This window comes from Phalacrocorax carbo, chromosome 8, assembly GCF_963921805.1.
Source record: "Phalacrocorax carbo chromosome 8, bPhaCar2.1, whole genome shotgun sequence".
Taxonomy (NCBI): Eukaryota; Metazoa; Chordata; class Aves; order Suliformes; family Phalacrocoracidae; genus Phalacrocorax; species Phalacrocorax carbo.
The window spans coordinates 12,838,678-12,853,915 of record NC_087520.1 but is presented as its reverse complement, the minus strand read 5'-3'; the positions used below and the strand labels follow the sequence as shown (position 1 = coordinate 12,853,915).

Here is a 15,238-nt window from a genome sequence, read left to right as displayed (position 1 = left end):
AAACCTCCAGAGCTACCCATCAAATAGACAAAGATAGCCTGAACTCCTAGAGCACATAGGGAGTTTTACCTGAGGGAAATCTGAATAAGGGTTTGAACTGGTGAGATAGGAAGCTGCTCCCAGAAGGAAGATACATAATATCTCGCATGATGCTGGTATCCTGCACCATCTCCATCTCTGGCCCAAATTCAGCAAAGTATCTTTTCATAACAGCATCTTAAATTTAGTTCACTTTGCAGAGACTATCACTCAGCCCTGGGATTTACCTAGTAAAAATAATATTGCAATATTTAATATTTATGTTAAAGAATCTAGGCCTGAAAACCTAAAATACCCCAAATGCATTTAAAAAAACACCAGTGTAGGTGTCATTATTTGCTATTTAAGTGTCTGTCAAGTGCTGGCAAAGTTCTCAAAGCATGAATCAGGACTGAGCTATTTTATTTCCAGTAGAAATGCCTGAACCTCATTTAATCTGTTTCAGCTTTTGACCTGTCAGAATCCATATGAGATGAAGCACTGAGCAAATTATAGAGCAACAGCAACTTCTACTGTGCCCTAATTATTAATTAAAGTAGAAAGTAAGCATTTCACAGTCCAGACTCAAGTGAAATGTCTTTCCTCTTCAAAAGAACAGCATCTTCAGTGCATGCTTTTCTGCAGTGTTGCTGCTACGTATATGCTGTGTCCTGAAAGTGATAACAGCAATAAACACGTATTGTCTTAGATGACTTTTATCCAAATTCAGACAGGTAACCTGGATCGTTAAACTTTTTTTACCTTACTATTTTGTGGTTAAAGGTAATGTAGTATGGAAATTAAGTATGGAAATGTACATGTGTCAGTTTTAAAGTTGGTGTTGTTGCTCTAACACATGAATAAAATTTAAACAAATTTAATTCCCATAAAAAGCTGGATTCTGCAGGCTGGGTAAAAAACCACACTATTTACTCTTACCATTAATGTTCTAAAAAGGCATTTTCCTGACACAAAACTCATTTTCATCCCTGTTTTTGTTTTGCAGCATGGTTACAATAATGTTTAAGCCCGTTGTGCACCACTTCATGAAACATGCTACAAATCAGCTTCGTGGGGTGAGCATCCCACTGCTGTCTGCAGCTGGGGTCCCCGACACCATGAATTTAAAAGTGGAAAGGAAACCCTTTTGCATCAGGTTAAAGATCAAACCAGAACATTTTGTTTTGTCATTTTAAAAAGAGCTTACTTGCATGTTTTAGTCTGAAAGAATAAATCAATGGAGGTTTCAACTTGGGAAGCCAATTTGGAACAAAAGGCAATGTAAAAGCATCAAGCTGTCCGGAGGGCCTCACAAAGCCCATTTGCATCTTGTCTGTATAGGTGCAGAAGGGAGTCTAATGCGAGCACTTGCCAGATATTAGCATGTGCTAATGAGACTCCTGCTATTGCCAGTTCAGGATAAGGACTGCAGGATTTCTTACAGAGCAGAGGGAGAGGGAGTACTGGCAGTCAAGGAGTCATCATGGAGAGGCATTTCTCCTCTGGTTCCCACTAATTAAAGCCTATTTTGTGGCTCTTTTTAAAAAGCCTTTTTTTAAAACCACCATTTGTGGTGGGCCAAACAGCCAGCCTGGAGGCAGGATGGGTCACACAGAGGGTCACTGTGGCTGACTTCATGTGCTGTAACTGTGCCTCCTTTCAGGCCAGTCCTTACCCAGACCAGGAGCCCACTGATGCTGGGACACCGTTGGAATATGGATGCAGAAAAATCATCTGCCTTGAACAGAACTAGCTAATGATGTCTATAAGTGAGGCATCTCTGGAGGCCTCGAGCCTTTAGGAACTGGAAATCAGAAACTGGGAAGCACTAAGTGCAAGGGCTCTAGGGTATTTACACCCACTGTAGTTAGCCACAACCTCATATGTAAGGCTGTCCAACCCCCTTAGGAGAGACAGGAACATCTCTGTGTCTGGGAGATATATGGAGATATATGGATATATGGCTGCCCAGTCAGCAGATTTAGCCTGTATCCTGCATGGCACTGGGAAGCCCTGAGACAGTGGCAGCCACCAAGGAGACCTCTGGGTTCCAGATATGCATGTGTGCCCATCCAGCCCTCTGGGTGTGCTCCAGGATCTGACTCTGAGCCAGCTTCCAACCATCTCTCCTGAATAGCAACTGATGTTTGGTTTAGCTTCTGAAAACATAAATGCAGCCTCACCTCAGAGGAAATTTCATTACAGCCCTCGCTGTGATTTCCTCAGTTGGTACAGAGGGACTCACACAACCCCTCACAAGAGTCATGGGAAAATGTACATCTCTTGCACTGCACAACATAGTACATCTTGAGACAGTAATGCTAGCAGATACAGCTTATCACACAGACTGTTCTCACACAGCACACCACATAACCTTGTGCCTTATTTGCATTTTGCATGAAAAGAGCAAGCAACATTAAGTTCAATCAGAAATGAAAGCAGAACCCATTCTAACAAATGGGGAGATAACAAGAGCCCCAGTTCTCCTCTTGGACACGATCACAGCTCCTCTTATGGCCAAGCAGAGCTGGGAGCGCACAAGACAGGAAAAGGGCTCTTGGAGAACAGAAGAACCTGCTTTAAGGACATGACACAGAGCTACAATAACCAGGGAAAGAAAGAAGTAGAAAGAGACATACTGGAGAAGCTGACCATTGCGAAATGCTGACACCGGTCTCCTGTGAATTCGATTGGACACCTACCGGAAGAAAGAAAACCAGAAAGAGAGAAACAAGATAGCAAAATGACACCCAAACAGACTGAACTGAGGCCCCTTTTGATCCCTTCCATGACTCCTATCTGTCTGCTTTCAGCCTTCACCCTTACCTGCATCCCTAAGCCCTAGCCCAAAGCTGACACCAAGAGCCATCCCTGACTAGACCACTCTACATCCACCGCTGTGCCCGGGAGTTTTTAAGTAGTGTGGTGCATTTTTTGTCTTCAAACATACTTTGCTTAGGATCTGGCATGTACAATCGCAAAGGCAGTTTCTCCAAACATCTCTGTCCGAAGAATCCGTTTGGACATCTGGAGGGGAAAAGGGGAGAAATCACAGAACATGTCTGGCACCATTCTTGAGGCTAAGGTCAGAAATAAAAAGTGCATTGTGATGAATGGAAAAAATAAAGGCTTTACGTGCATATTTACTCTTTGCTTTGCTTTAACCTGGCACCTGCAACATCAGCAATCCAGCTCTATTTTGGCCTGGGTCTTCAAGCAGCCAGCCAAACCCCTTCTTTCCTCCTCTGCCTGCCTCCTTTCTTCTCACCTGCTAGCAGCACCAGCTGGCAGGAAGATTGAGATGGGCTGGATGCTACTTTCAGAGACTCTCTTTGGAACTGCTATCTAGACGAGACTGGCAAGAGACACCACAAAGCGGTGAGCAGCTGCTCAAGCGACAGCGAGCGTTGTGAACAGCAAGCATTTTCCTGTTATTACCCCAGAAGTACCCACAGGATGTTCCAGAGAAAGGGGTTACTTTGTGGTTAGAGAGAAAGCATGTGCAGAGTCTCTGTGTTACAGAGAGGAAGGGACAGAGAAGAAAGCTCAACCAAACAGGTCTCACATGCTGCTCAACTGCTCTCTCAGGCTATTCTGACCAATGTTACGTGATGGGCTGGGATGTGCCAGCTTATGGGCACATCCCAGACCAGTTATACATTAGCATCGTGCTGCAGTGGCAGGGATGGCGCCCTGCAGAAAAGGGCCGCCAGGCATGTACACCAGCTCATGAGTAAGCTCCCCAGTGCAGCTCCCAGGCTGAGCCAGGTTTGGGGAGCACAGGGATGTGGGCAGGGGTGCAGCAGGAGCTGCTGAATCACTCACGGTGTTGTGACCCGGTGCAGCTGTGGGTAAATCTGGGAAGCAATGGGAGCTCAGCTGTGGGTGGTCAAATGCTTCTATCCCAGGCACTAATCTCTCTTCTTCACTTCATATCTTTTCTTCTGGCCTTCTTGGATAGCCCTTAAAGTTATCCCTAGCTTTCTTGAAGTCCCAGCTCTTACCTGCCTGTTCCACAACTCACTCACTCCCTCTCCAACTGACCTCTCACTCCTCTGCGCTTAAGAGGGTTTTATCATTATAGCTAGCATCTTAACATCTGATTTCCAACTTCCTGGGGGCAGCAGGTTCTGCACATCCTACACGTCAGACCTTCCTTGCCCTCATCTGCCACCCACAAGATAACACTTCCCCTCTGCGTTTGGCAGACCCCAGCTGGTCAACAAAGAAGGGACTGAAAGACACCTCAGGAAAAAGGTGTGGACCGGAGCCCCAAGTCTGAGGCCAGTGGCTTAGCTCCCTGCCAGTCCACTGCAAAGGACAGCAAGCAGCTACAGCAGCCTCAGCACAGTGTCAGACTACTGGTCCCAACCTGCACATATGGTGGGGAGGAGCGAGGCAGGTCTGGGTCCAGGTCCAGGTCTCATGTGCTCACTGCGAGCCCCATATGGGCAGAGCAGATCTGACCCTTCTGTGCCTCCCAAAGGTACACTAACGCCTGATGCCAGTCTGTAGACACAGCAAAGTGGATGAGAAAGGGACAGCTTTGATGTTTAATAGGACCAAATCTTTGTAGTTCCAAAGCTTGTTGGCAGATTAGTTCTGTACTGTTGCTCAAGGGCTATGGCAGCCTTTGTTCTTGACAGATTTATGTTTAGATGGCACGTTACAGATATGCAACTCCAGTGGCAATAAAAAAAAGTCAAGAAGAGAGGTGAATTCCTGCTTCTCTCTACTTCCTTAAGGGAACACAGACAGTTTTTTCCAGCAACTATTTAGTTCCCCTGGGGCAAAGAGGTAGAAATTAGAGAAGACTTCCCTATTCATTATGACCAGAAAACCTTGATTTTTATTAGTTTTCCCTCATAATGGACATACTCTGATCTGGGCTAGCAGGTGGGAATCATGAAATGTGAGGGAGCACTAGGGTATCTCATCGGCTGCACCAGCTGTACAGACCAAGTGCACACCAGCCCATCTGTCAGGCCTGCAAGGATACAGACTTCTTTGAACTGAAGGGCTCCACTCCAAGCGGGAGAAATTAGATACAGCTGAAGTCTTGGGAAGGCCTTGAGGCACCAGGCAGCTGGGCACAAGGCAGGACAAGGTGTAAATATCTCCCAGCTGTGGTGATGGACATGGCAGGTGCCATTCCCCCAGTGCACAGACGTCTAATTTCTGCCTGGAGACCTCCATTAACACTCCCCAGGAGGAAGGCTGAGGCATTTGCTGACACACTGATACACCACTGCCACAGGCTCCTAAAGGAGGCCATCTGCCTGTGGGACAACCTGCTGGTACTCCAGAGGTAGCCTGAGACTCAATGCTGGATGTCTACAGGGGACCTGCAGACACACCTCTGAATTCAGCATGATCCAAGGAGAAGATAAAGCCAAGAAAAGACTGCATAATCTCTCCACCCCATCTACTGTCCTTCTCCGCCTCAACACCTCCACAGCTCCAAACCTGTCCATCTTTCCCCTAAAGAATGCATTTCCCAGTTCTCCAAGGCAGGGTGCCCCATGCCCGGGAGACATTTCACCTGCTGTCCCTCTCACTGAAGAAAGATTTGGAAGGCCCTTCATGACGCACATGGCTTTGGTCCTTGATTTCTTGCTGGTTTTCACTGCAGTTTTGGTAGGTCTGCACTGAGCAAAAAAGCTGATGCACCCTTACTGCCTGTGACCAGACCTGTTTTCTGTGCTACACAGCATCTGGGTTTTGACAGCTGTGCTAACACCTCCATGTGGGAGTGTGCTGGGCTATTTGTGTACCCCAAACTGCTCGGGGAGAACTTAATGACATGGCTTTGCATGAGGCTTCACTGAACTCCCTAGTCATACACTTAAGTTTCTCAGTGTCCAAGTCACTTTTGAAAGTGGAAATTTGACTCCCTGGTCAGGCAAATATCTTGGAAAAATTCACCTTCTTTCCTCATTCTTGGACATCCATCTTGGAGCACAGGAAAGGAAGACATACCAGTAATGTTGTTCCAATACTAGGGAGCCCAGCCAGCTCCCAAGGAAAGACTAGCCCAAGGGGTTACAATCAGACTTGAGGTCTGTTGACCTTCCCAGTGATGAAGTAGAGGAAGTTGGTGCTGGGAAGTGGAGTAAAGAAGATGCCCTGTTGACAATCAAAGAGCACAAACCTGAGGCAGCTGGGTGATGCAGACTCACAAGGACAGCCCTAGGGAAGCATGACTCTGGAGAAACCTTTAAGAGATTGCACTGGGGTTTGAACAAGGCACGCAAAATAGAAGATGTCTTCCCAATCCTTTTTGAAGTTTATTCATTACCACTGATAGAGTCATGAACTTATTCACAGTCTTCAAGGTTATCCAGTTTACCTTGCAATGTGCTGCCCATTTGTCTGGTATCTGATATTTCATGTATATTGTGAGCACACCGAAAGGCCCCAAGGGTGCTGCTGAATGAAGCAAATGCCCTAACCACCTCAAAAAAGGGGCACTTCATCTGAAATGAGCTAAAACTGTCTTGAACACACATCCGCAAGAGGTCAGCTGAGGCTGGAACTTCAGAGTGACTGAAGCTGCATGCCATTAAGGAAAGACTGAAAATTATGTCAAATCTGGTGGAAGGAAACTAAAACCCAGAGAAAGAAATTGGTGAGAAGTGAAAAAGCAAACCAGAAAAGTGTCAAAGAAGCTTTGGTGCCATGACAGCTACCATATAGGGAGAAGAGCTTCCTAGAAAGAAGCCAGTAGTTAACTGTCTTCCATGTGTCTAGGACAGCTCAGGCTTTTCATCTTTAGTTACTAGTGAATTAGCACTGGGAAAAATGACAGAAAATAAGCCCTCATGAACATGACCACCTTCTGTCACCTCCCAAGCTAGCATACAAGCTGTCAAGACACATGTGCTCCTCTGGCGTCCCTGGGCCCTGATTCCTTATAAGCAAGGATGCTGACAGCAAAAGTGACCAGGAAACCTTTGAAAGCATGCAGTGCTCATGGTTCCATGTCTCTTTTAGGTGTCTCATACTTCTGGGCTGGTGAAGATGATTCATTATTTATTACTATGGCTCCAATGTGACTTCTAGGAAAGAAATCTCCAGCGTGCATGGCACATGAGTCTCCCAGTCTGGACAGGAAGAGAAATGGATATCACCCTGTCTTCATGAAGAATCTGCTGCCTGTGGTAAGGGCTTCAGGGCAGCTCTCCTTCAGTGGCCAAGCACATGGCCTGAGGGACATACCTGAAAGTTAAGGGTGACTAAGATCAAGAGCCATGAGATGGTCTTTGATCATGGCATCCTTCTGCCCACACATTTGACCATAGTCAAGAGATTTTGACTGGCTATCCCAGCAAAATGGAGTCCCTGCTCCTTTTGAAAGCTCTTGCAGGGATTACACAGATGGTGGGCTATTCTTGCAAATATAACCTTTGGACTTCCTGGTCCACTCACTGGTGTCACAGAGGCCCAACATGTGTCTCCTCAAAGGCCAAGGGAAGCAGAAAAAGCTGTGTCTGTAAGAATGGTCTTGGGGAAGTACAAGGCTGCACTAACCTCTTGCAGACAGCACCTTGTCCCCTCTCTAGCCTGTGTGGAGACCCCCCAAAACTGCCCTTGCTTAACTCCATCCCTCTGTGCCTAACCAAGTGCATGAAAATTTAAAAAAATTACCACATCTGAAAATTTGCTACTTGCAAATTCCATCAATAAAACCGGTCAGGGATTTTTGTGTCCAGATTCTGTTGTTGCTGGAAAAAGTCCAGTTCTTTCAGTTTTGACCAATTCCTTAAGGCTTTTTTTTTTTACCCCATTTTGAAAACATCCACAAAGTTCTGCTCTTGGGTTCAGGATGAATTGCAGTTAAATATTCACATGGAAAAATAAAAAAAAAAGCAGTAAAATGATCAGCCAAATAAAGCATCTCAAAAGTACAAACCAAAATGGTTTGAATGACCCATTTCAATGTTGTTTGCAGAGTATTTATTTATCAAAATTGAGAAAGTTTGACCTTCTGCTCAGTATCAGGGTAGAGCAATAATTATTGTTAATTATTATTTGCTACTATTAATTAATAATGCCATTATCATAGTGTTTCTGCTGGAAACAAAACTTTTCTGCCTAGCTGTTGATCTAAATCTTGCAAGGGTTGGCACATTTCCTTTGCTCCCCCAGATCTTATTTGAAGTATGCCAAACTTGGTAGCTCTCAGAATGCAAACCATGCTACAGAAGAATGTGAATGAGCAGGTGCTTCAAAATAACAGGATAAGGAGAAGCTGTAGCAGAAGGACACAAGGCATTGATATAAGCAAATGGAGAAATGTTTCAAGCATGTTGCTTATTTGTGTGAAGGGCTGAAAAAGAAGACAGTTCTGTCATTGTCCCCTGACCAGTCCCAGATGATCAGGCTCTGGAGAACCACAAAAGGCTGGACTCCACAAAATCACTGATGGGAAGAAAAGAAAGCAACCAGAATAAATGCAAAGGCCTTATCCAGAGCAGCTAATCAAGGCATGTTTGCTGTATAGTAGAGTCCAAACCACAGGGACACCCACTTCTGGACTCAGTGAAGACAGCAGCGCAGCTCTAACTAAGCTGTGGGAGCTCAGCAGGATCTGCACTGTTGTCTTCATCGAGCCTCACTGTTGCAGAATCAGCTTCCACACTCTGATGATTCTCGAAAGTCTGCTATAGTTATATGTGCATTAAAAAGGACACATTGAACAGGATGCATAGACGGGCTGCTTGAACTCGAAAAGGTACCTGATCTCATCACGCAAGATAAACAGCATGCAAAACCGAATGAATGAATCCTGGGTGGTTCAGGAGATTTGGAACAGGATGTGGAGATTTTCACCCCTAGGTCAACACTGTGGGCTCTTCATTTCCAAGGATGTTGCAACACCTCCCCACAGAACTGCTCATAAATCCATGGCAAAGTTACATACTTGTGGTTGTGCAACATACAACTTGTGCTACCAAATCAGTAGAGTCATTAAGAGGGATGGCATAGTTCCTGACAACACAGGGGAGGTCAGCAAGCTGTGCTGCAAGGAGGACCATGGCCATATGAGATCAGTCTGATGTTCACCCCTTTGAATGGTGCTCTGGAAAAGCACAGGGGAGCTGGCAATGCGTCTAACCCTTCAGAATGATCTTTCCCCTTTCCTAGGAAAATCTGCAGGAAACAATATACATGGAGGAGGGAAGCAAATGGGCTTCTAGGAAGTGAGCATGTAATTTTGTAAATCAGTGATTTGCATAAATCAACTGGTTTAAAAATGAATTGATATTTTCTATTTTGCTTTGGTTTGTTTTTTTATTCTCTTCTTGACCTTCACTTTTCATCTGAGGTCCTCCCGGCCTCTGACCTCATTCTCTCACGTAATGCAGTGCTGTCAGCCCAAACCCAGAGCCTGCTTATCCGCCATCATTTGTAAATCCTTCAGCCTGACTCTTGCAAGCACAACCGGCCCAACATGATGGGGAGGCATTGCACTGTAAAGCTTTTTAAGCCTTCTGATCCCATGAAATTTAGGAAGATCCTGGCCCAGGGTACCAGCCACTTTGACTACCCCAACCATACAAAAGAGTCATGAAACATGTTTAAGTGGGCAGAGAAGGACTGTGCAGCAGTAAGACTTGGTTTTATTTCTTTGGCTGGGAAGACCCCAACTGTAGATAATGTGTGCCAAGACCTAACTGGGAAAAAGAGTATTTCTGCTGTGATACACACACTAGCACAACCCCATGGGGCATAGCACCCAGCAATAAAAGATTAGAGCAGCCTCAAACTGCTTTAAGTTGTGCCAAGCACCCAATGGGCTCCAGGACCAAGGCAGATCCAAGATCACAGGCTGCTAGCCATCCCAAGCACTACATTCATCCGGACACAACAAACCAGACACTGCTCTTCTGTCTCCCAGCCCAGCTCAGGGCCTTGAGACTTGCTTGTGTGCACCCTTTCTGCAGGTACTGAGACTTGCTCTACTCAGACTCCCCACTTCCCTACAGTTACAGTGAGAAACCAGTCCAACTTGTAAGGCCTCTCTAAGCAAAATGGTCTGGAGAAGGGTCAACAAATTCTTCCCGTCAACAAAAGCCTGGGTCTTTTTAATTTACTAGGGCTGGTGAGTCAATCCTGTATGTGTGCAGAATATCTGAGGCAAATCACACTTCTGCCATCTCGTTTCCAGGTGGTCTGTTTGCAGAGTCAGGATAACAGCACAGACTGTATCATGTTCAGGTTGCCTTTGACACTAGCATGTGTAGAATTTACTTCAAATTAAGGACAAAATTATGCAAGCACACAATCCAAAAAAGACACAATTTCTGGAACAACTCCAAGTCTGTTCTGGGCTCTTCCCCAGTGAAGAAAACACATTATCCAAGGTCTAGCTGAAGTGTTTTGAAAAGGGATGGAGGAGGTGGGTTTACAGGCAAAGAGTTTGTTCCCCAGAATTCAAAAGACCAGGAGGAACATGTTTCTGGAAAGCCTGTTAAAAATAATAAAAGGTCAGCTGTCAATTTAGGTGTAATCTGTAACAAATCAATAATGAGCCACTTCATGAGAAGAAATCATTTGAGAACCCAGTTGCTCTTTTTGCTCCAGAGGTAACATCTACAGGATCGCCTATGCTTGTAGAGAGCTGAAAACAATGAAATCCACTCCAGGAACCTGATTATAGGATGTGAACATGAACATGCTAAAATTCTGTTTTCTGATGACTGGTATTGGAAAGGTTGGTAACATCACATGGGTCTTAGGGTGTTAGAATCTCCTTAGCACTTGGTGAAGGAGGACTTCAGGCTAGCACACAGTGCTAGACAACACCCCCAAGGCCCTGCTGACTCTAGTCAGAATAGCAAAGTGGGAACAGTGCACAGACACATGTGTTGTTCCTGGCTCAAGATGCTCACGTGGCTCTTGTTTGATGTTCAAGGCATTTGAAGAGGTTGTGCACAGAAGGACCTATTGATCTCCTCTATGCTCATGTCTCAGAGGCATGGCACGGCTGGAGGACCAAGACTGGCTCCCATGTTACAGAGTTCAGAAACGCAGGTCAAAGCCTGCATCTTTGCCTCCCCTAGTTTCCTCTCCAAATTTGTATCACTGTAAGTTTCACAAACCACAGCAGCAGACCTCCTGTCTTGGTGCAACAGAGAAGCTGTAAAACATTTGAGCATTTTGCTAGTTTGCAGGCAGGCAAATGTGAAGTCCATTTATCCATCATCAGCCTTGCCCAAGAATCGTCCATGTTATTGGGAAAGCCATTTTATCAGAAATACTATGTTCAGTGCAAATGCTTCTGCATTCCTCAATAACTAACCATTGCCTTCTGGAGTCCAGAAACTCTAAAATTACATCACTTCAAAAGCCAGGATTTCTTATCTTCAGTCTATGATTTAATGATAAAAACACCTAAGGACACTGAACATCCAGATATCTCCTCAAGCAGTAAGATAAAAAATGACTGTACTGTGTGGAAGGCTCTTGGGTCCCCTGGGTTCCTGTTAACACAGAACTGCCTTTCTGGCAGATCAATAATGACAGTGCAGACCTTCGGAGCACCTCCTGGTTAACTTTTTGCTGTCCTTCCATACATAACCATTCAATTCCTATCTGGTTTTAGCAATTGGTATCTTGGGACTTGTCAGAAAAGGAAATAATTTTACCATCTGCAAGTAAGGAATTAAGGCTTTCGAATGATGTGAAATAACTAGGTCTGTTTCATATGGCACATAAAATCTTAATGGAATCCATCACTGAGCTTCCCCTCTGTTCATCAGCTAGCATAGCAGCCTGGTTTGAAGGTAGACTGTCTCTTCGCAAGGCTGGAATTACTTTGGTTAAAACAGTCTATCTGCTGAAGATACCTGATAACTACCACGTGTACCCTTCATTAGGAAAAACGGAGCATTACCATTATAGCTGCATATGGCAGGAGTTCAAGTAACTCTTGTTGTAATTAGAAATTGATCTGATCTGAAAAGTCTTGATCTGGATTCAAGTTCTTCCCAAAAGAAGTAGCCTTCAGATCTATGCTTTTGGCACCACCACATTGCTTACAGATAGAGAGATATTGATTCATACACTCCTCCAGGCTTCAAGGGTTCACCCCTCCCCAGTATGGAAAGACCAGAACTGTTGGGGCTTCCTGGACTACACCTATACCAGAATAGTGGCTGTGACTTTGATTCTTCATATGGGGCTTCCTTCATGTTTCCTATGGGGAACACTGGCAAGATGAACTTACAGCGCCACCAAGGAGCTGATGGCAGAGACAACTATGCTAAAGCACAGGTCTGTGGTATACAAGGCCTGCTCTCACTTCAAGCACATGGGAAATATGGAGGACGACAGCATTTGGCTTCTGTCCTACCCGGCTCTTTTCATGTCTGAAGGGGCAAGCCTGGGAGGACTGGAAGATGCTGTTCATCCTATGTCCTTCCCACCACAGCTGGCCCTGCAACGGAAAGTGAGAGCACAGGAGCTCAGCAGAATGCATTTCCACATGGTCTTTCCTACTGCTCCCTGCCAAAACAAAGGAGCACTGGGAGAAGGGAGGAGTTGTGCTAAGTGTAATCCAGCTCACAGCCCTTCCAGGAGGAGTGATGGTTCTGTTCTGATGTGTCCTTCAAGGCCGGAGGAGCTGAGGCGTCTAGTGAGCATCACAACACACAGTGGCAGTGGTACTAGGTTGACACCCACCAGTGTAAATACCTTTGGCTGTGTGTCTCCATGGAGAAGTCTCTGGGCCACACAGGGACAAAAGAGTCAGCTATGGGCTTCTCCAAGCTGGGAACAGTAGGTCTGGACTTCTCCAAGCTGGGAACAGTGACACCTGGATCCCCAAGTGAGCTCAGAAGCTGACTGCATCTGCTCAGCAAATGCACACCCAGGGCACCACCTTGTGCTGACTCCGCAGGAGCCCAGGGGAAGGTACAGGTGTGCTTTGGGTACCTACATCTCCAACACTGGCAAACAGTTCGCATTTCTCATTCACAGTCCCCATTAGGCTTACAGGGTGAGCTGTGAGATACTATTGGGCTTGCTGGCTGTGATAGGTTTGAACCAGAGGTGAAAAGGTCTCACATCCCATTCCACATCCTTCAGACTATGCAGCCCCACTTTAACTTCTCCAGGAAATGTAATTTTAAGGATAACTTAGTATGTCTCCCTGTTGTTTGGGTTGTTTGGGAGTTTTTTTGCAGGTTTTAACATTTGAAGGGGAGATATAAACAACCCACAGCCTGCCACAAAGTGACACAGTGTGGTGAACAGCTGTGTGCTAAACCTGCTTCTGGGCCTATGAAGTGCAGACAGGAGAGGTAAGAGGCAGGTTTCAGCAAGTGACCCTCTCCAGTCACGGAGGAGGGAGGTGGCTGTGCACTGGGGAAAGCCCCCCTGCTCAGAGGGAAGGATGTGTTACAGGGGGATGTGGAGCTTTGACCTAGCTCAGGGACAGCAAAAGGGACCCAACCTTCCTTGAAGCTGCAGAGGAGAAAGGGAAGAAAGAGCAAGGAAACAGCCAGGACAAATATATTCTTAGAAGAAGTCAGGAAAAGTGAACAGTGGCACTCACACAGAAAAAGAAAATATGAACCCTCCTCCCCCACCCCACCCCTCTAGTCTCCCTTTCTGAACCTGCACAGCTCAAACTGCAATTGCCAGGAGAATTTCAGAGCTACCCCTCCCCCAGCAGTTGCACAAAGGTCTTCTATCCCCCAGTCAAGTAATTTCCATATCGACACAAGAACTACACTCACTTACTTGCAAGACAGCTGATTAATCCCCTCGATGTAGTAGCATACCCCACCATTGACACAATAGGACTTGGCTGTTTCGTTGCATTTTCTAGCATGCCCAGACCAGGAAGAGAGAGTTGTGGTTACTGCATGGAAAAAAAGAACACACAGAGAAAGGATATATTGTTATTTCCTTTGTTGGGCAATTCTGTTTTCTTAGATGATATTCAGCTAGTTCGTTTGCCAAAGTAAAAACCCCAGAGCTACAAACCTCAGCCTGTGCCTTTAAACCCACCTTCACCTCTCCAGGTCCTGGGGCTGTGACTTGATCTTTCTTTTCCCAGAAAAAGTGGCCAAGTGAGTGAGGAGTTGAGGACACGCCTTCCTCTAAGCAACCAGCATGTCAGGACAAGATCATCTTTTTGGCAAGCTGTAGGGAAAAGTGCCCCTTTCCCACCTCTCCTTGGCCTCCCCTTATGCATGCATGCAACCCTGCACCAGCAGGCAGGCAGGAGGTTAGGAAGAACATATGCTGCAAAGTCACAGAGTCACAGTGGCATGCTGCTGAGGCCTGGTTTGCATCATGATACTGGACCAAAAACCAGAGATACTGCAGGGGACATTTCATTGCTCCGCATCTCTGGGAGGAAATGAGCCAGAAGTAAGTGCCTCATTGTCCCTAGAACAGGTCCAGCACAAGCAGGAACAGCTCATCTCTCCCTCTGCTATTTCTGAGCATTTCTCTGCCATGCCCCAATGGGGCTGCCTCAAGAGACCAAGCAGAAGTTCAGCAGTAGAAGTCAGTCAGCCCCAGTCTGTGCTAAGAGGGAGGAAGCCAGCATAACTCAAGTTCCCTGGGATATAGATGTTTTTCTCAATCCAAATTTCTTTCTGGAGAGAAGCTCTCCAGCCATGTAAGGTACAAAAATGCCCCAACGGTACTTTGCAGAAATTCACTGCAATTCCTGTCTCTGGATGACTCAGGCAAACTTACAGCCCAAAACAGAGAGTCTCCATAGGCAAGACAAAGGCCCTAGGAAGGGAAAAACCTTTTGTTAGAGCAACTAATACAGGTTACAAAAGCAACCAACTTTAGGGAATGCAGACCCATCTTCACATAACTGAAAGAAGGGCTGGGTACTCAAAAGCGTCTGCTTTTTCCAGCTGAATACTTAATCTCATTATAGTCCTCCTTCCTACCCACCTTTTTCATACTCCAACACAGTTAAATCTCCAGCAGTGTGGCCACTACATATGTTGCAGCGCCTTTTATGGTGTACTCGAGGTTTCTGAGGAGATACCCTTGACCATCTGTTTTCCAAGGCATGAATGAACCTCATGGAGTGGTGACTTCAGACCAGCCATCGAAGACTGAACACCTCATTGACACAGGATTCGAGGAAGAAGGCTGGAGCCAGAGCCCCAGGCAGGAGCTAGTCAGAACCACAGGAGTAGCAGCAATGCATGCCAGAACCTGCCCCAGAGGGAGCTGGGGC

At 45.9% G+C, this 15,238-nt stretch overlaps 1 protein-coding gene across 1 annotated transcript in view; it reads right to left on the bottom strand.

Annotated features, from left to right (window-relative positions):
* The window catches only part of NRG2 (neuregulin 2), a 63,737-nt gene that overhangs the window by 20,425 nt on the left and 28,074 nt on the right, over nt 1-15,238 (bottom strand). Inside the window, exons 4-5 of the mRNA XM_064458154.1 lie at nt 13,768-13,888; nt 2,969-3,045 (exon numbers count right to left, since the gene is read on the bottom strand). Of these exons, the coding sequence (XP_064314224.1) occupies nt 2,969-3,045; nt 13,768-13,888 (198 nt within the window). The remainder of the gene's footprint in view (nt 1-2,968; nt 3,046-13,767; nt 13,889-15,238) is intronic.